Below are 23,216 nucleotides of genomic sequence, written 5' to 3' on the forward strand. Positions count from 1 at the left end.
AGGGGGGGTGACATCCTGCATGGGACATTATAAGGGGGGGAACAGCCTGCATGGAGCGTTATATGGGGGCCAGTATTCTGTATGGAGCGTTAAATGGGGGCCAGTATTCTGTATGGAGTGTTATATGGGGGCCAGTATCCTGTATGGAGCGTTATAAGGGGGTCAGTATTCTATATGGAGCGTTATATGGGGGCCAGTATCCTGTATGGAGCATTTTATGGGGGCCAATATTCTGTATGGAGCGTTATATAGGGACCAGTATCCTGTATGGAGCGTTATATGGGGACCAGTATCCTGTATGGAGCGTTATAAGGAGGTCAGTATTCTGTATGAAGCATTATATGGGAGCCAGTATCCTGTATGGAGCATTTTATGGGGGCCAGTATTCTGCATGGAGAGTTATATGGGGACTAGTATCCTGTATGGAGCGTTATAAAGGGGTCAGTATTCTATATGGATCGTTATATGGGGGCCAGTATCCTGTATGAAGCATTTTATGGGGGCCAATATTCTGTATGGAGCGTTATATGGGGACCAGTATCCTGTATGGCGCATTATATGGGGACCAGTATCCTGTATGGAGCATTTTATGGGGGCCAGTATTCTGTATGGAGCGTTATATGGGGACCAGTATCCTGTATGGAGCGTTATAAGGGGGTCAGTATTCTGTATGGAGCGTTATGTGCGGGCCAGTATCCTGTATGGAGCGTTTTATGGGGGCCAGTATACTGTGTGGAGCGATTCGCAGGTTTCTGAGCTATTGTAGAATTTACAATAGATATTGCTCATGTAATGTAGGAAATGAAATCTTTGGCATTGTACTATATATATATTTCTCTGTGGTATCTGTGCATCATGAATCGTGGTATGTGTTAAAGGGGCTCACTGAGACTCTTTCGCCCAGGGCCCACAAAAACCTCGAGCCGGCCCTGCATACACACCTCACCGTTGGCCCCCGGTCTTCTCCCGGCCGCGGTGTACTGGCAGGACCTGCGGTGACGTCATTTAGTCAGCTGATGGTCACGCGACCATCACCTGACTGCTGACGTCAGCGGTCGCGTGACCTTCAGCTGACTAAATGACGTCACCACAGGTCCTGCTAGTACACCGCGGGACGCCGAGGAGAGCTGATGCGGCCGGGAGGACACCGGGGGACGCCGGAAAGGTGAATATAAGTTTTATTTCTTTTTACTTTTTAATTCTTTTTTTTACTTTTTAGATGCAGCATTTGAAGTAGAAATTTCCCCTAAGCTGGTTACACAATATAAATCCATACCAGTTGCATAGATTTATATTGTGTGACCAACTTGTCAAGCCCTTTTCCAAGTGATGCTCAAAAAAAAACGAATGCATAGTCGCATGTAAAAACGCTGAAAAGATGCATGTAAAATCCGCTTGTGTTTTTTCTGCCAAGGAAATGCAGAAATGCTCAGGAAAGTTCTGCTTCAAATCTGCATCGTGTTCACATAGCCTAAGGCTGTGTGCCCACGTAGCGTTTTTCAAGCGTATATGCTGCGGAATTTCCGCAGCGTAAACGCTTGAAAAACGCATGTATATCCGCACCCCATGGTCCCCAATGGCATTCCGCAATGTCAATGCCCATGCTGCGGATTTTTCCGCAGCGTATATGCTGCAGTCAAAAATCCGCAGCATGTTCATTAATTTTGCGGAAGCGCAGCGGAATCAATGTGCGGATGGTACCCAAGTCTGGATGAGAGGAGACTCTCATCCAGACCTGGGTACCAAAGAACCTGTAAAAAAAAGAATAAAATAAAGTTTATACTTATCTTCTGATGTTTTCCCTCCGTCGCGCTGTTGTCTGAAGGACCTGCCACGTCATTGAGTCATGTGACCCACCACATGACTCAATGACGTCACCGCAGGTCCTGCACACAACAGCGTGAGCCGCTCAAGACTCCGGACGGGGCAGAGGATGCATCAGAAGGTGAGTATAAAGTTTATTTTTTTATTTTTTACCATTCTGAACAAGTTGTCAAGCACTTTTCCAAGTGATGCTTGGAGAAGTGCTTGATAACCCGCATGCGGAAATGCATGCAAAGACGCCTCACAAACGCTTCTACCTGGCGGGAAAACCGCATGTAATATCCGCATGTGATTTTCCCGCCAGGGAGAAGCGTAAAAAATATGCTTCAGGTCCGCAACGTGGGCACATAGCCTAAAAGTAAATATTACTTATGATGTTATTTACTGGGGTAAAGAAGACCCATCACATCTCCTGACTTGTCTATTTTAATAAATATCTGTGTTACCCATAATATCACAATTCTGAAGCGTCTTTTCTTAGAGCGCCTTGTGCCATCCCTGTTATTCCCTACTAGTTGGGGGTGCGTCCCTGCACACAATGACGTTGGCCAATTGGTGTAGACTAACTAGTAACACACCCTTTTGACAAGGAGAATGTAAACACCCAGTTGTCAATTAATTCATAAATATTCATGAATAATATAAGATGAACAGCACAAAGTAGACTTCAAGGAAAAATTTCTCCAGAACCTTGTGAAGAATAGTAGTATTTACTAAGACAGAATCGTCAGGAGCCGGACAAGGTCCTTCTTAAACACAATGATTTTTAAGGATGAATTTTAGATTCAACAGAATTATCTATTTTTCTAATCCAGAATTACCTGTATCCAGCCACAGTGGCATCTCCTGATGTCACATCAATGTCTCCAGTCAACATCTTGAAAGTGGTGGTCTTCCCAGCTCCATTCACACCCAGAAGACCAAAACACTAGGTAAAAGGAATGTGCAATTTTAATTACCGTATGTGCAGTCCCCTCCCATCACCACTCAAAAAAAAAAAAAAAAAACCCCAAACAAATGAGGCAAAATGATTACTTCCAGGTAAATATTGTAATTTTGTTTCTTCAATATGATCTTTTGGAGGTTTTTCAAACTATCATAGGGCTATGTTTTACTGCATACATAAAAATGTAGATAACTGTTTAAATAGATTCCATCCAAACGATACCCGACACTCACATCTTAAAAGAATTACTTTATTTATTCAGTAGTATACAGTTATATGAAAAAGTTTGGGCACCCCTATTAATCTTAAGCTTAATGTTTTATAAAAATTGGTGTTTTTGCAACAGCTATTTCAGTTTGATATATGTAATAACTGTTGGACACAGTAATGTTTCTGCCTTGAAATGAGGTTTATTGTACTAACAGAAAATGTGCAATCTGCATTCAAACTAAATTTGACAGGTGCATAAGTATGGGCACCTCACCAGAAAAGTGACATTAATATTTAGTAGATCCTCCTTTTGCAAAAATACAGCCTCTAGTCGCTTCCTGTAGCTTTTAATGAGTTCCTGGATCCTGGATGAAGGTATTTTTGACCATTCCTCTTTACAAAACAATTCCAGTTCAGTTAAGTTTGATGGTCGCCGAGCATGGACAGCCCTCTTCAAATGATCCCACAGATGTTCAATGATATTCAGGTCTGGGGACTGGGATGGCCATTCCAGAACATTGTAATTGTTCCTCTGCATGAATGCCTGAGTAGATTTGGAGCGGTGTTTTGGAACATTGTCTTGCTGAAAGATCCATCCCCTGCGCAACTTCAACTTTATCACTGATTCTTGAACATTATTGTCAAGAATCTGCTAATACTGAGTGGAATCCATGCGTCCCTCAACTTTAACAAGATTCCCGGTGCCAGCATTGGCCACACAGCCCCAAAGCATGATGGAAACTCCACCAAATTTTACTGTGGGTAGCAAGTGTTTTTCTTGGAATGCTGTGTTTTTTTGCCGCCATGCATAACGCCTTTTTGTATGACCAAACAACTCAATCTTGGTTTCATCAGTCCACAGGACCTTCTTCCAAAAAGAAATTGGCTTCTCGAAATGTGCTTTTGCATACCTCAGCCAACTCTGTTTGTGGCGTGCTTGCAGAAACGGCTTCTTTCGCATCACTCTCCCATACAGCTTCTCCTTGTGCAAAGTGCGTTGTATAGTTGACCGATGCACAGTGACACCATCTGCAGCAAGTTGATGCTGCAGCTCTCTGGAGGTGGTCTGAGGATTGTCCTTGACTGATTTCACCATTCTTCTTCTCCGCCTTTCTGATGTTTTTCTTGGCCTGCCACTTCTGGCCTTAACAAGAACTGTCCCTGTGTTCTTCCATTTCCTTACTATGTTCCTCACAGTGGAAACTGACAGGTTAAATCTCTGAGACAGCTTTTTGTATCCTTCCCCTGAACAACTATGTTGAATAATCTTTGTTTTCAGATCCTTTGACAGTTGTTTTGAGGAGCCCATGATGCCACTCTTCAAAGGAGATTCAAACAGGAGAACAACTTGCAAGTGGCCACTTTAAGTAGCTTTTCTCATGATTGCATACACCTGGCTATCAAGTTCAAAGCTCAATGAGGTTACAAAACCAAAAAAAGTGCTTTAGTAAGTCAGTAAAAAGTAGGTAGGAGTATTTAAAACACGAAAATGATAAGGATGCCCATACTTATGCAGCTGTCAAATTTTGTTTGAATGCAGATTGCACATTTTCTGTTAGTACAATAAACCTCATTTCAAGGCAGAAACATTACTGTGTCCAACAGTTATTACATATATCAAACTGAAATAGTTGTTGCAAAAACACCAATTTTAAGAAAACATTAAGCTTAAGATTAATAGGGGTGCCCAAACTTTTTCATATAACTATAAAATGCATGAAAAATGGTTGAACACAACAGCACAAAAATTATAAAGGTAGAAAAGAAAGATCCGCTGTGCTCCCAAGCAACATGTTTCAGACCTTCATGGTCCTTTGTTAAGACCTTGACAAAGGATCATGCACGTCTTGAACATGTTGCTTGGGAGCGCAGCGGATCTTTCTTTTCTACCTTTATAATTTTTGTGCTGTTGTGTTCAACCATTTTTTTGTGACTTTTATAATACTGGATCAATAAAGCAATTATCATAAGAAGATGTGTGTGCCAGCTATCATTTGGACTGTTGCTATTACTGGAGTATTTTGCTGTGCACATGGACAGGAGAGCTGATTGCTCCTTTTTCATATTTTGTTTAAATATATTGCATAACATTTTTGTATTGGAGTTACAGCCCGTGTTATTTTATAGAGCTTCGTTTAACGAATCTGCAACCTTTAGAGCTGAAATCATCTCCTAGCATTTCTTGGCAGTTCACCTCTGTGTAGAGGACAATTTCCTTATTTGCATTTTATGTCATCTTTATAGTATACACTCATGAAGCTGGCATGTGTGCGTCTTTATTTTGTGACTCTGTTTTAGGCAGCAAACCATTATTATGTCCATGGCCTCAGATCTTGGCGAACCTATTCTCTAGTCCTGGTAATGTTATCCTTTGTGTGACCAAGCAGTCCACTGTAAATATTCTACTCATTATTCCTAATGTTATGTGAAATAATTTATTCAACTGATAACATAGAAAATAAGATGGTTCTCACTTTTTTTGGCAGGGGTTACTAAAAATTATCCCAAGAACAGGTATAAATATTTCATGAGTGAGTATTAGATCTGGATTTGATTGCACATTTTGGGGCGGATGTGATGCAGTTATCATGCTTTACATTGCAAACAGTAAAATCTGTGAGAAAATCCAGCATGGAAATTCGGCCTGATGATTCAACAACAGGGTAAAATGATCTGTTTTAAAATTGTCTCTGAACATACCTCTCCAGGTCGTACACCAATGCAGAGCTTGTCAACAGCGGGGGTGTGTTTGCCAGCATAAATCTAAGTCAAATAATTTGCAAAACATAACGTTAGGACACTTAATAATACTATGCATGTATAGAAATGTTTTTGAAGAAACAAAAAGTAGCAAGTCAGACCAGCTAATCAGTGTAACCCCGCCCCCACCACTGATTGGCAGCTTTCTGCCTATGCACAGTGTACACAGCTGCCAATCAGTGGTGTGGGCGGGGTTATACAGAACACAGCATTCAGAGAACTGGAAGATCCACAGCAAAGAAAACAGTGATTTTATCTAAATTGCACCGAGCAGCTCAGTAAGTGATACATCTCTGGAATCAGGATCTCAGTCCCTACATCATGCTGCTCTCAGATTACATAGCAAAATCCTGATGACAGATTCCCTTTAAATATACTAATAAATATCACGACTGTATCTTGGGCCTATACTTCAATCAGCTATTGTCATATGTAACCAAATGCAATAATTTACCTTTGTTAATTCCTTTAGTCGCAATATATCATTCTTCCCTCCACCCTTTATCACTCTATGTCTCTCTTGCGCAACATCTTCATCTTCTCCTTCGATATGATCTTTTGGAGGTTGTGCAAACCTGCAAAACATGTGAAAATCAACTAATGAGTATTCCTGTTCTAAAAATTGCAACGAATGGTGCACCTGGGACATAACATGCCATATAGAGCTGAACTTGTTTAGCCACATTTATTCCACCTAAAACCTCATTCCCCCTTCACATGAGTGCTCTGTTTGGTCCAATTTGTATGTGTTTTCATTGGCTCATATTAAGAAAACCAGAGTATGGCATCTTACTGGCAATACTCCATTGAAAAACATGCAAATTAGCTCTCTTGAGGCTATTCTGTAAGACAATGTCTGACCCTTTAAGAAGCCTTGGTCAGCACAGTGACTCAGTGGTTAGCACTGTTGGTGTCAAGGCTCGACTCAGTGATCTCTGGCTGTGGGTCAGTTTCCCTCTCTGCTGAGCCACAGCCTGTGTTGTCTCTGTCCAACTGTTGATAATGTTCTTGTCTTTGCTTTGCTGTTTTGCTTCTGTGCAGGCGTTTTCACTACCTCATTTTGGTTTGTCCTATCACATCTTGGGAGGTGCTATTTATACTCTCCTGTCACATGCAGTCTTTGCTGGCTATATTCCCAGTTAGATGGATGTTTGGAGTCCCAGCTCCCCAGTGAAGGATTATTTTGCTGAGGTTTTCTTTATTGCTTCCGCAGTCAGGCAGGGAAAAATTATGGTCAGGTTAGGGATTGCCTAGTCTGTATACAAAGCTGTGGTGTTCAGGTTTACCATCTGCCCTGTTTTGTTCATCCCCATGTAAGGGTTAGGATTCAATCATAACAGTTGCTTTGCAGCACTGGAGTCCTGGGTTCAAATCTCCCCAAGGACAACATCTACAAGGTTTCTCCGGTTTCCTTCCACACTGCAAATACATACTGAAAGGGAATGTAGATTGTGAGCCCCAATGGGGACAGTGATCATGATGTATGTAAAGCGCTATGGGATATGTTGGTGTTGTATAAGCAAAGCATAATATATAAGCCTTCCAACATGTTTATCCCCAGGCATGTTACACGGCTCTTTAAGGGGGTGGACATTGACTTACTTTGTAGCTTCCTCTATAGGTGTCACCGGTGAGAGAGTCCTTTTCTTTTTAGGAGGGAGCTAATTGGCATGCTCACTCTGACCTATGGCTTAATTGATCCACCACACCAGGTCAGCCATAACACAATGCTCTGGAACTGTCCCTATATAGAGTCAGATCTATTGAGTTTATAATGTACAGTATATCTCACCAAGTGCTGAGAAAGAAACGGTTTTGAATAAGTAGATTCAGGCCAAAATACACAACTCCTTCAACGGCCATCACAATAATATTTCTTCCTAGGAACTCCCATTGGAAAGGATTTGTTATATGCTCTTCACCTGAATGAAACACAGCGTTATGGGTAAATTATAACAGAAAACTAGAAATAATACATGTATTATAAACAGGAATAAAAAGTCCCAAATGAGTGAACAGAAGAATTAAAATGTCATCATTGCTCTGATTGCCCCAGTAGTATGTACAAAAGGTATATACAGATATAACTAGCGTCAGACTGGTGTGCCTTGGGCCCACCAGAGAAAATCATTCCTGGGGCCCACTATGTAGCTACATAGAAATAGTACAAGCCCACCAATTGTGTGGTAAAATTTGCTAATATTGTGGTGTAACATAAAATCACAATGGTTCACATTTATCAAAAATGGCGTAATTTGAGCCAAATCTTGTGTACTCACTTCAACTCCATTATTCCATATTTATCATAGTTCATCCCTAACGATAAATTTGGTGCAAATTATTTAAGCGCAACATTTTAAGCATGGTAGCACACTTTTCAATGTTAAAAAAAGAGCTGACGTTGAGTGTGTCAAATGTTCCATAGTTATATAATTTTGTGCAAATTGCAACTTTTTATGCATGTAAAAAAGGTTCTAAATGCATTTGTTCCGTGCCTTATTTAAGAAAGCAAGTGCCGATAAGGGCGCTCCTCTCCCCATGCACATACATAAAATCAATTCAAAATATTAATGCCTTGGCACAGATGAATGTACAGTACCAGTACGTCCATAGCAGGATCTGCATGTGTGGAGTTGGCTCAGGAGTGGAGCCCACTTCACACACAACATGTAAGAAATACGTTATACAGCGGGCATGTGCCTGTATGGTTACCATACAGCTGTACCCTCCAAGTCCCTCAAGCAGCGTATTGACCATCCGCTGAAAAGTGGCAGGGGCATTCCTCATGCCGAATGGCATCACCGTGGACTCGTATAGTCCAAAAGGGGTGATAAAGGCAGAGCGTTCACTTGCCGCGGAGGTTATGGGAATCGGCCAGTATCCCCGGCTCAGATCCATGATGGTCAGGTACTTGGCCCCGGCCATACGATCGAGCAGGTCATCGATGCGTGGTATGGGAAACACATCGGGGACCGTCACCGCGTTGAGCCCCCGGTAGTCCACGCAGAACCGCATAGTTTGGTCCTTTTTAGGAACGAGGACTACAGGTGAGGCCCACGCGCTGTTGGATGCCTGGATCAACCCCAGCTTCAGCATCTCGTCTATCTCTTGGCGCAGCTTTTCCTGCACCTCGAAAGAGACCCGTTATGCTGAACGCCGGATCGGGGGCTGATCGCAGATGACCACGTCGTGGACAGCCATCTCAGTCCTTCCGGGCTGGCTGCTGAACAGCTCCCGGAAGGAGTGCAGGGTGGCCTCCAGCTGGGACCGTTGGTCCTCCGTGAGCTGGTGGCCAACCCTCACATCCTCGATGGATCCACCCGCCTTGGCTTTGGCGAGCAGATCCAGGAGGGTTTCTACTTCTCCCTCCTCGGAAAGGTTGCACACTGGGTGGGCATACGCTTCCCGCTCATGATGAGCCTTCATCATGTTCACGTGGAAGGCCTTCCTCCTCCCACGGGCGTGGTCCAGGGTGACAAGATAGGTGACGGCGTTGAGTTTCTGGTGCACGAGGTATGGACCTTCCCAGGCTGCCTGAAGCTTGTTCTGTGGTAAGGGGACCAGTACCCACACTTTTTTACCCACCTGGTAGGTCCTCTCACAAGCATTCTGGTCGTACCACCACTTCTGGTCGGCCTGGGCCATATTGTCCTGCACCAGCTTTGCCAAGGCCATCATCCTGTTCCGGTGGCGCGCGACATACTCGATGACCGACACCTCCGAGGTGGCTAAATGCCCTTCCCATGCTTCCTTCACCAGAGCCAGGGATCCCCGTACACGTCGCCCGTACAGGAGCTCAAAGGGGGAGAACCCCGTTGAGGCCTGCGGAGCCTCCCGGTAAGCAAATAGCAGGTGCGGGAGAAGACGTTCCCAGTCGCTCCTGTAGGAGTCGGCGAACATCTTAAGCATCTGTTTCAAGGTGCCATTGAACCGCTCACACAGGCCATTAGTCTGTGGGTGATATGGGCTGGCCACCAGGTGTTGCACCTGTATTTGCTTACATAGGGACTCCATCAGCTCCGACATGAACTGGGTCCCCTGATCGGTGAGCATTTCCTGGGGAAATCCTACTCTGGAGAAAATCTCCAATAAGGCGGTTGCCACTTTGTCGGCCTTGGTGGACGACAAAACTACTGCTTCCGGGTACCGGGTGGCGTAGCCTACTACAGTCAGTATGAAGCGTTTCCCGCGGGGGCCAGTGGGCAGGGGTCCCACGAGATCCACAGCCACCCTCGAGAAAGGCTCTCCAAGGATTGGCAGAGGTATCGGTGGGGCTTTTGAGCGCCGCCCCGACTTCCCCACCCTCTGACAGGTGACACATGACTTGCAGTAGGCCGTCGCCTTGGCTCTCATCCCAGGCCAGTAGAAATGCTGAGCTATCCTGGCCTTGGTTTTAGCGATCCCCAGGTGTCCGGCCATCGGAATCTCGTGCACGAGCCGCAACAATTCCGCCCTGAACGGATAGGGTACCACTAACTGTCGGTCCCAGGGCCACGCCTCCGGTGAACCCTGCTGGACCGTCATCTGGTACAGCCGTCCCTGGTCCCAGACCATATGCTCACCGTCTGAGTCCTGGGGAGGCTGTGCCGCCCGCTCCTTGAGCGCTTTCAGGCTGTCGTCGGCTTCCAACGCAGCCCGAAACTCCTGACTCGATGGGGCAAGAATCGAAGAAACTGCCACATCTTCCGTCAGCACCTCCGGACATGTCTCCTGGCCGCTGTCTGACCCAGCTGCCACTTGGTCAGAAATGGGGAAGCCTTCGGACCTTTGCAAGGCTCCTTGGGCTCCGGCGCTCCCACTCCTGGTGACAGCAGCTATGACCGCTGTGACCGTGGGTAGTGCCCGCTTCCCCTCGGTTTCTGACCAAGCCGCCAGATCAGGCAGGCTTCCTAAGCCTGTCGACATCCCGGACGTGGGGAACTCCTGCTCTGGGGTCTTACCTGGCGGTTCCTCTCCTGGGACATCCCCACCCCCCATGGCTCGCTCCCCCCCCTGCAGAGGCCCTAGACTCAGCGGCCTGGATTCTCCTGGAAGCCCTACACTGCGGGTAGCAACCTTCCTCTCCATCCCTGAGCCTCCCTCTACAGGATCCTGCCCCCCTCCTCCCTCACCGGAGAACAAGAGGTCCCTGTGCGCTGGGTGAGCACCTCTGGGGGCATCCTCACCTTCCTCGCCTGCTCTCACTAACAACACTGTTTGTGTTGTGTCTGTGTGTGTGTTACTCTCAGGTTCCACTCCCTCCTCCTCCGCAGGAGACACACTCCATACAACATTATTGGCGTTAGAAGCAGATAAATCAAGACATTCTGGGGGAGCCGAACTTTGGGGTTCAGTGGGTACATACTGCGACACTAGCCGCCCCAAGTCGGTCCCTAATAAAACGTTTGCGGGAATATTTAGTGTTACTCCCACCTCCCGCATCCCCCTCCCGGCACCCCAATCTAAATACACCATGGCAACGGGAAGTGCCGGCTTCACGCCTCTAATCCCGGAGACGGAAAGGGTCTTTCCCGGTACAAAATCTTGAGGGGACACCACCTCAGGCCGTACCAGGGTTCATTCAGCGCCAGTGTCCCGCAGTCCCATGACCGCAGAACGGCCTATGGTGACGGGTTGGATATTGTCCAGGGACCTACCACCACCCCCTCTCACACACAGAACATTGGGCGCTCTCTGGGACTGGGATGGGGCCTTTTGGCGCTGGGGACACTCAGCCCTAATGTGTCCTGGCTTGTAGCAATGATGACAACGTCTTACATCTGTTCCTTGCCTGGAGAGGGCAACAGGGGGATACACCCCTTGTGTTCTGGGGGCTGGGGAAACAGGGGCAGGATTGGGCTTACCCCCTCTCCAGGTGCTGCTGGCAGACTTCTTCTGCTCAGGCGCCCTGTTATTGGCATACTCATCTGCCAGGGCGGCTGTAGCAGAAGCCCCAGTTGGTTTTCGGTCACGGAGGAACTGTCGGAGGTCCTCCGGGCAGTTCCACAAGAACTGATCCATGACGAATAGTTCCTGGACCTCCTGGCGGGTAGTAAGCGCTAGACCCGAGGTCCAGTGCTCTGCGGCTCTCAACAGCGCCCGCATATGATCGGTCCAGGTGTCCTTGGGGCCACGCAGCAGGCTCCGGAACTTCTGGCGCTACGACTCCGGAGTGAGGTTGTACTGCAGGATCAGGGCCCGCTTGATGCTGTCATAGTCCTGTACCTCCCCGGCAGGTAAGTCCCCCAAGGCATCCAGGGACTTACCCCTCAAACGGGGGGTCAGGTATCTTGCCCACTGATCCCTGGCCAGGTCCTTTCAAATGACAACAGAAAGGAGTCCAGGTCTCCATCTTTCTCAATCAGGGGGGAGTCCTCGGCTCGGACTTTACAGGTCTTCGCCTCCTGCTGTGCTGGAGGTGCCGGAAGTAATCCACGCTGAGCCAGGTCCAGTTGATGCTTGCGCTCCGCATCTCGCTCTGCACGCTCCGCATCTCGTTCTGCACGCTCTGCAGCTTCTTCTGCACGCTCTGCCTCTTCTATTCGCCGGCGTTCATTCATGAGGAGCCGAAAAGTGGCGGTGTCCCCAGACTGCTGACTGGCCAGGGCCGATTGCAGGAGGGCATCCATGCTGGACAGGCTGTGGTGGGCAGGTGGTGGGCAGTCCACTGCGGGACCGAGTACTGGGGACTGGCTCATGAGGTGCCCGAGCTGAGCTCCTCCCCACTATGAGTAACATTGTCCTCCCCCACCTGCTCACCGACCAAAGCATTGGTCTTCTCCTTCAACTTGTTCCTGGTGCCTTCTGCCATCTTGGTAACCTTGGGTCACTGACACCGCTGCAACCCTGAGTTTGCACACACCTTGTTATAATTTTACTCTGACCGTCTAGTGTTGGGCTGACCTTAAGACTCCAGCAGTGGAAATTACCACTGGCTGTCTTTAGTGTCTGTGAGTAGGGATCCCACGTACACTATACTCTGCAATCCCACCGCTCTGCCACCAATGTGATGAAATGCCGGCCGGTGGGTGCAGCTCTCTGGCGCCCCCTTACCTCTCAGGTGAGTCAAGGTACTGCACCTAGAGTAAGTAGTGCCAGGAAGCTGCTACCAGCGGGGGAAAACACGGTGGTGTGTTGTCCCTTACACGTCACCAATCCGTGATGCCACGATACAGGCACAACTCTCTGGCGCCCCCTTGCCTCTCAGATCAGTCAAGGTACTGCACCTAGTGGTCGCCGGAGAGGCCGTCCTGTAGCCCACTGGGTATTTGAGGCCCTCTGCAGTGAGGGTGGTATATATATTTCCCTGTCTGCGCCAGTAATATATATCCACACCTCCAACCGTCACTGCCAGCCTTCCTCAAATCCCCCAGATGGTATTCTGCCACCAGTTCTCGTTTGATACAAGCCCAGTCCGTTAATAGACTTGTATCGGGTCAGGAACCAACCCAGTAGCGTTTCAGCCAAGCGTTTCTGGACCAATGGATTCGTATATGCAGAGTAAAGGATACAGCCCACGATTAATTTATGATTTAATCGATTATAAGAATACACTAGATTACAAGGCTATACAATTAACTATACAACGGTATTTGGCCAGAATAAGAGATATAACAATTAGAAATACAAAACACAGGAATAACAACGATAAATCAGTTACCGTTCTTGTGGTGCAAGGGAGGCTCTGCTATCCCACAGGTTCAAGCTTAGTTGCAGTCGTCCAGGCCTCAGTAGCACATAGCAAAGGTGCTCCTCCCACTCAGAGACCTGGACCCGACGTTAGGAGTTGTTCACATCATCTCCAGGGTCAAAACTGAAGGGGGTTTCTGGCTGTCGGCTATACTAGAGTCCTGTCACGCCCACTCTTCGTGATGTCAGTTTACTAAGCCCCCCCCCCTACCAATGCAAGTTTTGGCTCCATTTGAGAAAAGTACCCATAACTTTCCCTGGGGTGATCTCATCGTATCACCAGAGGTCTCGTCATGACCCTACTCTTCTGGGGAAGCCATTGACTCTAAACATGCCTCCCCTGGGACCTTGTATATGGTTCTTCTAAATATCTAGCTTTCCAGGCAACTCATGGACTTATAAGTCCCATGATTGTGTCCGCGGGCACCTTCCCCACATGATACATTTTGTTCGGGTTCCCTAACTTGTATCGTGTGGTTATGAATTGATAGTATATCTGTATCTTTTGGCGGCCATTTTCCACAAAGAAAGCACATGGTTTCTTGAGGCAATGGAGAGGTTTTCAGGCTTGCACAAATGGTTTGCTTCTGGTTTCAAGTGACATCAAGGTGTTAATTACACCCTAGGGTCTCGCTGACTCTGTCTTGCTTGGACACAACAAGGCTGGCCCATCTATTTACCATATCAAAGAAGTCCCTGGAGACTGATCTCCAGAGGTGGGGGGCGAATTGCTCTGTTTACCAGGGGCTGGAGAGATGTGACATGGTAGGAGCTGTGTGAGGGATTTTTAGAAATGACAATAGGGAATATCTTCAGGTATGACGTATCATACCTAAGATGGCGGCTAACTTTCATGACAGACCCGCCTTAGGCCTCGGCTAGTCTGAACGAAAACCTATAGCATAAGGGGAGGGGTCCCTAAAAGAACTAAGGACTGGAACAAAAATGTGACACCTCCTAAACAGAGAAGTTGCTGCAGAACACAAAAAGACAAACTGACAAAAAGGTACTAGAGGTCCCAGAAGGACCAAGCGAACTGACAGAGATAGGCACCGAAGCACCTGGCTAGAAAAACAGTCAAACAACACTGAAGTCCAGCACAGCCAAAAGGGCGGAGCTGGAATAAAAAGGCAGGTGGTCACGTGACCGCAAAACACAAGATAGAAAAAAAACAAACAGGGGGGTTCTAACAATACCAGGATGGAGGACATTATACCTGGATGGTGGACATTATACCAGGATGGTGGACATTATATCAGGATAAAGGACATTATATCAGGATGGAGGACATTATATCAGGATGGGTGACATTATACCAGGATGGTGGACATTATATCAGGATGGTGGACATTATACCAGGATGGTTGACATTATATCAGGATGGTTGACATTATACCAGGATGGAAGACATTATACCAGGATGGAGGATGTTATACCAGGATGGCAGACGTTATACCAGGATGACGGACGTTATACCAGGATGGGGTACATTATATCAGAATGGCTGATATTATACCAGCATGGGGACATTATATCAGGATGGAGGACATTATATCAGGATGGGTGACATTATATCAGGATGGGGTACATTATACCAGGATGGAGGACCTTATACCAAGATGGAGGACATTATACCAGGATGGATGACATTGTACCCGGATGAAGGACATTGTACCAGGATGGAGGACATTGTACCAGGATGGAGGACATAGTATCAGGATGGAGGACATTATACGAGGATGGAGGACATTATACCAGGATGGGGGAACATTATACCAGGATGGAGGACATTATATCAGGATGGAGGATATTATATCAGGATGGCAGACATTATAACAGGATGGCGGATATTATCCCAGGATGAAGGACAATTTACCAGGATGGAGAACATTATACCAGGATGAAAGACATTATATCAGGATGAATGACATTATACCAGGATGGAGGACATTATACCAGGATGGAGGACATTCTACCAGGATGGTGGACATTCTACCAGGATGGAGGACATTATACCAGGATGGTGGACATTATACCAGGATGGAGGACATTATACCGGGATGGAGGACATTATATCAGGATGGAGGACATTATACCAGGATGGAGAACATTATACCAGGATGAAGGACATTATATCAGAATGGGTGACATTATACCAGGATGGAGGACATTATACCAGGATGGAGGACATTCTACCAGGATGGTGGACATTCTACCAGGATGGAGGACATTATACTAGGATGGTGGACATTATACCAGGATGGAGGACATTATACCAGGATGGGGGATTTTATATCAGGATGGCGGACATTATACCAGGATGACGGACGTTATACCAGGATGGGGTACATTATATCAGAATGGGGGATATTATACCAGGATGGTGGATATTATACCAGGATGGGGACATTATATCAGGGTGGAGGATATTATATCAGGATGGGTGACATTATATCAGGATGGGGTACATTATATCAGGATGCAGGACATTATACCAGGATGCAGGACATTATACCACGATGGAAGACATTATACCAGGATGGGGTACATTATACCAGGATGGAGTACATTACACCAGGATGGAGGACCTTATACCAGGATGGAGGACCTTATACCAGGATGGAGGACATTATATCAGGATGGAGGACATTATACCAGGATGGCGGATATTATCCCAGGATAGAGGACATTATCCCAGGATGCAGGACATTATACCAGGATGGCGGATATTATCCCAGGATAGAGGACATTATCCCAGGATGGAGAACATTATACCAGGATGGCGGACATTATGTCAGGACATTATACCAGGATGGAGGACATTATATCAGGATGAAGGACATCATACCAGGATGGATGACATTATACCCGGATGGAGGACATTGTACCAGGATGGAGGACATTGTACCAGGATGGAGGACATAGTACCAGGATGGAGGACATTATACTAGGATGGAGGACATTATGCCAGGATGGGGGAACATTATACCAGGATGGAGGACATTATATCAGGATGGCAGACATTATAACAGGATGGCGGATATTATCCCAGGATGTAGGACATTATACCAGGATGGAGGACATTATATCAAGATGGAGGACATTATACCAGGATGGAGGACATTATACCAGGATGGAGGACATTATGTCAGGATGGGGACATTATATCAGGATGGAGGACATTATATCAGGATGGCGGACATTATATCAGGATGGCAGACAGGACATAGTACCAGGATGGGGGACATTATACCAGGATGGAGGACATTATCCCAGGATGGAGGACATTATACCAGGATGGAGAAGATTTTACCAGAATGGAAGACATTATATCAGGATGGAGAACATTATATCAGGATGGCAGACATTATAACAGGATGGCGGATATTATCCCAGGATGGAGGACATTATCCCAGGATGGAGGACATTATACCAGAATGGCGGACATTATGTCAGGATGGAGGACATTATGTCAGGATGGGGACATTATATCAGGATGGGGGACATTATACCAGGATGGGGGACATTATATTAGGATGGCGGACATTATATCAGGATGGCGGACATTATATCAGGATGGCAGATAGGACATTGTACCAGGATGGAGGACATTATACCAGGATGAAGGACATTATCCCAGGATGGAGGACATTATATCAGGATGGAGGACATTATACCAGGATGGAGGACGTTATACCAGGATGGCGGACATTATGTCAGGATGGGGACATTATATCAGGATTGGGGACATTATACAAGGATGGGGGACGTTATATCAGGATGGAGGACATTATATCAAGATGGAGGACATTATACCAGGATGGAGGACATTATACCAGGATGGAGGACATTATGTCAGGATGGGGACATTATATCAGGATGGAGGACATTATATCAGGATGGCGGACATTATATCAGGATGGCAGACAGGACATAGTACCAGGATGGGGGACATTATACCAGGATGGAGGACATTATCCCAGGATGGAGGACATTATACCAGGATGGAGAAGATTTTACCAGAATGGAAGACATTATATCAGGATGGAGGACATTATATCAGGATGGCAGACATTATAACAGGATGGCGGATATTATCCCAGGATGTAGGACATTATACCAGGATGGAGGACATTATATCAAGATGGAGGACATTATACCAGGATGGAGGACATTATACCAGGATGGAGGACATTATGTCAGGATGGGGACATTATATCAGGATGGAGGACATTATATCAGGATGGCGGACATTATATCAGGATGGCAGACAGGACATAGTACCAGGATGGGGGACATTATACCAGGATGGAGGACATTATCCCAGGATGGAGGACATTATACCAGGATGGAGAAGATTTTACCAGAATGGAAGACATTATATCAGGATGGAGAACATTATATCAGGATGGCAGACATTATAACAGGATGGCGGATATTATCCCAGGATGGAGGACATTATCCCAGGATGGAGGACATTATACCAGAATGGCGGACATTATGTCAGGATGGAGGACATTATGTCAGGATGGGGACATTATATCAGGATGGGGGACATTATACCAGGATGGGGGACATTATATTAGGATGGCGGACATTATATCAGGATGGCGGACATTATATCAGGATGGCAGATAGGACATAGTACCAGGATGGAGGACATTATACCAGGATGAAGGACATTATCCCAGGATGGAGGACATTATATCAGGATGGAGGACATTATACCAGGATGGAGGACGTTATACCAGGATGGCGGACATTATGTCAGGATGGGGACATTATATCAGGATTGGGGACATTATACAAGGATGGGGGACGTTATATCAGGATGGAGGACATTATATCAAGATGGAGGACATTATACCAGGATGGAGGACATTATACCAGGATGGAGGACATTATGTCAGGATGGGGACATTATATCAGGATGGAGGACATTATATCAGGATGGCGGACATTATATCAGGATGGCAGACAGGACATAGTACCAGGATGGGGGACATTATACCAGGATGGAGGACATTATCCCAGGATGGAGGACATTATACCAGGATGGAGAAGATTTTACCAGAATGGAAGACATTATATCAGGATGGAGAACATTATATCAGGATGGCAGACATTATAACAGGATGGCGGATATTATCCCAGGATGGAGGACATTATCCCAGGATGGAGGACATTATACCAGAATGGCGGACATTATGTCAGGATGGGGGACATTATACCAGGATGGGGGACATTATATTAGGATGGCGGACATTATATCAGGATGGCGGACATTATATCAGGATGGCAGATAGGACATAGTACCAGGATGGAGGACATTATACCAGGATGAAGGACATTATCCCAGGATGGAGGACATTATATCAGGATGGAGGACATTATACCAGGATGGAGGACGTTATACCAGGATGGCGGACATTATGTCAGGATGGGGACATTATATCAGGATTGGGGACATTATACAAGGATGGGGGACGTTATATCAGGATGGAGGACATTATATCAGGATGGCGGACAGGACATTATATCAGGATGTCAGGATGGAGGACATTATACCAGGATGGCGGACATTATACCAGGATGGGGACATTATATCAGGATGGAGGACATTATACCAGGATGGAGGACATAATATCAGGATGGGGACATTATATCAAGATGATGGACATTATATCAGGATGGAGGACATTATATCAGAATGGGTGACATTATATCAGGATGGGGATAATATACCAGGATGGCTGACATCATATCAGGATGGAGGACATTATATCAGGATGGGGACTTTATATCAGGATGGCGGACATTACACCAGGATGGCGGACATGGTTATAACATGGGGCCCAGGATGGGGTACATTATACCAAAATGGGGACATTATATCATTCAGGGGTGATACAGGGGAGGCTCAGTGAGTGGTGATACAGGGGAGGCTCAGTCAGTCATGGGTCAGTCCTCGCTTAGTGACTGAGCCCTCTCACCCTCTATCACCAATTAGTAAAGCCCCCCTATGACACTCACTGTTGGTGTTGACAGGGGCTCACTTAGTTATGGGTGATAATCCTGCTCAGCTACATATATCTAACCTTTGGTGAGTGATGTAGCAGGGAGCCATGATCCTTCTCCCTGTGCTCCTTACTGTCAGCCTGTGACACAGTGAGGGAGGAGCACTGTTACTAAGCACATCATGGCTCATTACCTGAGCTGTGCTGTCAGTGCGGGGGAGAGGCCACAAACAAAACTAACACTGATTGGCTGCGCTGCTGCCAATCACTGTTAGACTTACCAACAGCAGCACCGCTCTCCCTGGTTGTTCCAGGTACGGTATTGCAGTGATCAGGATCCAGCTTTATTGATCAGCGTTCTGTCAGTATGAGAAGTGAGCTGCTGTCTGCACTGCAACAGAAGAGATTCAGTGACCCATGCACTCTGCTGCCGGAATGTGTAATGCTGGGAGGAGCGGTGAATAGTAATCAGTAGCACTAACACGTGTGAGCTGCCGTGCTTGCAGCGTGTCATGTGCTAGTGTCACTGAGTGCTGCTGACTGCTCCTCCCAGCATTAGACATCCCAGGAGAGCAGTGCACAGGACACTGCATCTCTTCAGCTGCAGACTGCAGCTCACTTCTCATACTGACCAGAACACTGATCAATCCTGCTGGATCCTGAACACTGCGATAAAGCACCTTGATCAACCAGGGATCGGTGAATCTCTCTCTTCCGCAGCTCATGTGTACTGAACGGAACACTGTTCTGATCAGCCGGCATTTTATCACTTCTGTGCCTGTAGCTGTAGTCTGCAGACAGTGCCAGCACGTGGGTCCACCGGAGAATCCATGTGCTCGCCAGAGGTAGCCTGACTGCCATTTGGTACCGAGATGAGATCCTCAGACCCCTTGTGAGACCATATGCTGGTGCGGTTGGCCCTGGGTTCCTCCTAATGCAGGATAATGCCAGACCTCATGTGGCTGGAGTGTGTCAGCAGTTCCTGCAAGATGAAGGTGTGACGCCTCTACTCAGAGAAGCCCGTGTTTTACCCTGGGTGTTGGGGGACTCGGTGTCGGGCCCTGTGATCGAGAGGTGGGTTGCAGCCGTGGCCCGGGCCCGACCCGTGCTCAGGGCCGTCACATTAGAAAGAGATGGTGTGGGCTTGTCCGGGTTGAGTGTCTGATTAACGACTACGCCACCTGTGGTGCCTGGTGAAGGGTCACCAGCGCCGCTACAGTCCGCCGAGGCCCGGTGTCATGGCGGCCAAAGTTCTCACTGCTCCCCACAGGCGGAGCAGGGCCTCAGGGCAGGCAGACAGGATGTAAGGGGGGGTAGTAGTGCGAGGAGTACGGGCACAGCGTCGCATGGTATGGCGCATAATGAACAGTCCGGATGCCATAGGGGTGAACTTCCAAGGCTTTACTCACTTAGAGATGACAGTGGGAAGGCGACTCCCTGCTCCCCGTGGAGTTCTGCGGCCACCAGAGACGGTCCGACTACCTCCGAGACAGTCCAGTGTTCGGTAGCGACCCTACACCAGAGTGTTCCTGCACTACAGACTTCACCCTTTCCCGTCTGTGCTCGTGTAGATAGGCCGGGACTCCCTCTGAGCTCCTCTCAGGACTAGGGCACGGGTGGCAATTCCTCTCCATCCGATGACCGGTGGGATCCTCAGGGCCTAACCGGGCTTTCCCGTCCAGGACATAGAGTACAAGGTCGGGTGTCGGGGGCCGGTACCCCTCATGCAGGCGGAATCCCTCTGAATAGATCAGGTAGGCAAGGACAGGTGGCGTACTCCGCTCCGTCTGCATCCTCCCCGGGACCCATTTGCTGGGGAGCTACACTCTACAGCTCCCGGGCCTTCTTGATCCTGGTCCTTGGCCGGGTTGAGACATTCCTTGTTTGCAACCTACCTCTCATCCCAAGACCAGGGTACGAGGGCTGTGTCCCTTACCGGTGCAGGCCCACACAGGATCTGCACTCCCGGAGGGAAGTCACATTAACACACAGTAGTTGAACAGCACAGTACGACCACTAGAACTTGACTAACTAGGACCAGCCAAAAGACTAGCAGAAAAGGACCAGAAGAACCAAGATCAAAGATGGCTTTTTATTAAATATGAAATTTAAAGTGTAACTAACTTGTAAGTCCTCCATCCTCACCCACTAACTGGTTCCTACCACTTTGTGTTCCCCAGTCTCCCTGTAACCAGGGGAGCAGCACCTAGTGCATACTAGCTCCCTCTGGTGGAGAAGTGTGGTGTTGGATGCAAGATGTTGGGTCACGACTATCACACTGGCCTTACCTCGGAGGAGGAACACTACACTCCACTAAAGAAGTGCAGCATTCCTGCCGCGGTCGAACCCTCAGTGGCGCCACAAAGTCATTGAAGCTATGGACTGGCCCGCCCGTTCCGCAGACCTGAATCCGATTGAGCACATCTGGGACCTCATGTCTCGCTCCATCCACCAACGTCACGTTGCACCACAGACTGTCCAGGAGTTGGCGGATACTTTAGTCCAGGACTGGGAGGAGATCCCACAGGAGACCATCCGCAACCTCATCAGGAGCATGCCCAGGTGTTGTAGGGAGGTCATACAGGCACGTGGAGACCACACACAATACTGAGCCTCATTTTGACTTGCTTTAAGGACATTACACCAAAGTTGGATCAGCCTGTAGTGTGTTTTTCCACTTTAATTTTGGGGGTGACTCCAAATCCAGGCCTCCGTTGGTTAATAAATTTGCTTTCCATTGATGATTTTTGTGTGATTTTGTTGTCAGCACATTCAACTTTGTACAGAACAAAGTATTCAATGAGAATATTATATTCATTCAGATCTAGGATGTGTTATTTGAGTGTTCCCTTTATTTTTTTGAGCAGTATATATATATATATATATATATATATATATTTATACAGTACAGACCAAAAGTTTGGACACACCTTCTCATTTAAAGATTTTTCTGTATTTCCATGACTTTGAAAATTGTACATTCGCACTGAAGGCATCAAAACTATGAATTAACACATGTGGAATTATATACTTAACAAAAAAGTGTGAAACAACTGAAAATATGTCTTAAATTCTAGGTTCTTAAAGGTAGCCACCTTTTGCTTTGATAACTGCTTTGCACACTCTTGGCATTCTCTTGATGAGCTTCAAGAGGTAGTCACCGGAAATGGTTTTCAAGTCACAGGTGTGCCCTGTCAGGTTTAATAAGTGGGATTTCTTGCCTTATAAATGGGGTTGGGACCATCAGTTGTGTTGTGCAGAATTCTGGTGGATACACAGCTGATAGTCCTACTGAATAGACTGTTAGAATTTGTATTATGGCAAGAAAAAAGCAGCTAAGTAAAGAAAAACGAGTGGCCATCATTAAGAAATGAAGGTCAGTCAGTCCGAAAAATTGGGCAAACTTTGAATGTGTCCCCAAGTGCAGTTGCAAAAACCATCAAGCGCTACAAAGAAACTGGCTCACATGAGGACTGCCCCAGGAAAGGAAGACCAAGAGTCACCTCTGCTTCTGAGGATAAGTTTATCCGAGTCAACAGCCTCAGAAATCGCAGGTTAACAGCAGCTCAGATTAGAGACCAGGTCAATGCCACACAGAGTTCTAGCAGCAGACACATCTCTACAACAACTGTTAAGAGGAGACTTTGTGCAGCAGGTCTTCATGGTAAAATAGCAGCTAGGAAACCACTGCTAAGGTCAGGCAACAAGCAGAAGAGACTTGTTTGGGCTAAAGAACACTAGGAATGGACATTAAACCAGTGGAAATCTGTGCTTTGGTCTGATGAGTCCAA

The 23,216-nt window shown here is 46.9% G+C and overlaps 1 protein-coding gene across 1 annotated transcript in view; it reads right to left on the bottom strand.

The window, feature by feature from the left end:
- ABCA4 (ATP binding cassette subfamily A member 4) overlaps window positions 1–23,216 on the bottom strand; it is a 387,635-nt gene that overhangs the window by 46,082 nt on the left and 318,337 nt on the right. The window contains exons 41-44 of the mRNA XM_073643222.1: window positions 7,533–7,662; window positions 6,195–6,315; window positions 5,681–5,743; window positions 2,646–2,752 (exon numbers count right to left, since the gene is read on the bottom strand). Of these exons, the coding sequence (XP_073499323.1) occupies window positions 2,646–2,752; window positions 5,681–5,743; window positions 6,195–6,315; window positions 7,533–7,662 (421 nt within the window). The remainder of the gene's footprint in view (window positions 1–2,645; window positions 2,753–5,680; window positions 5,744–6,194; window positions 6,316–7,532; window positions 7,663–23,216) is intronic.

This window comes from Phyllobates terribilis, unplaced genomic scaffold, assembly GCF_046119375.1.
Source record: "Phyllobates terribilis strain yellow unplaced genomic scaffold, ASM4611937v1 Scaffold_8__6_contigs__length_399053987, whole genome shotgun sequence".
NCBI classification, from domain to species: Eukaryota; Metazoa; Chordata; class Amphibia; order Anura; family Dendrobatidae; genus Phyllobates; species Phyllobates terribilis.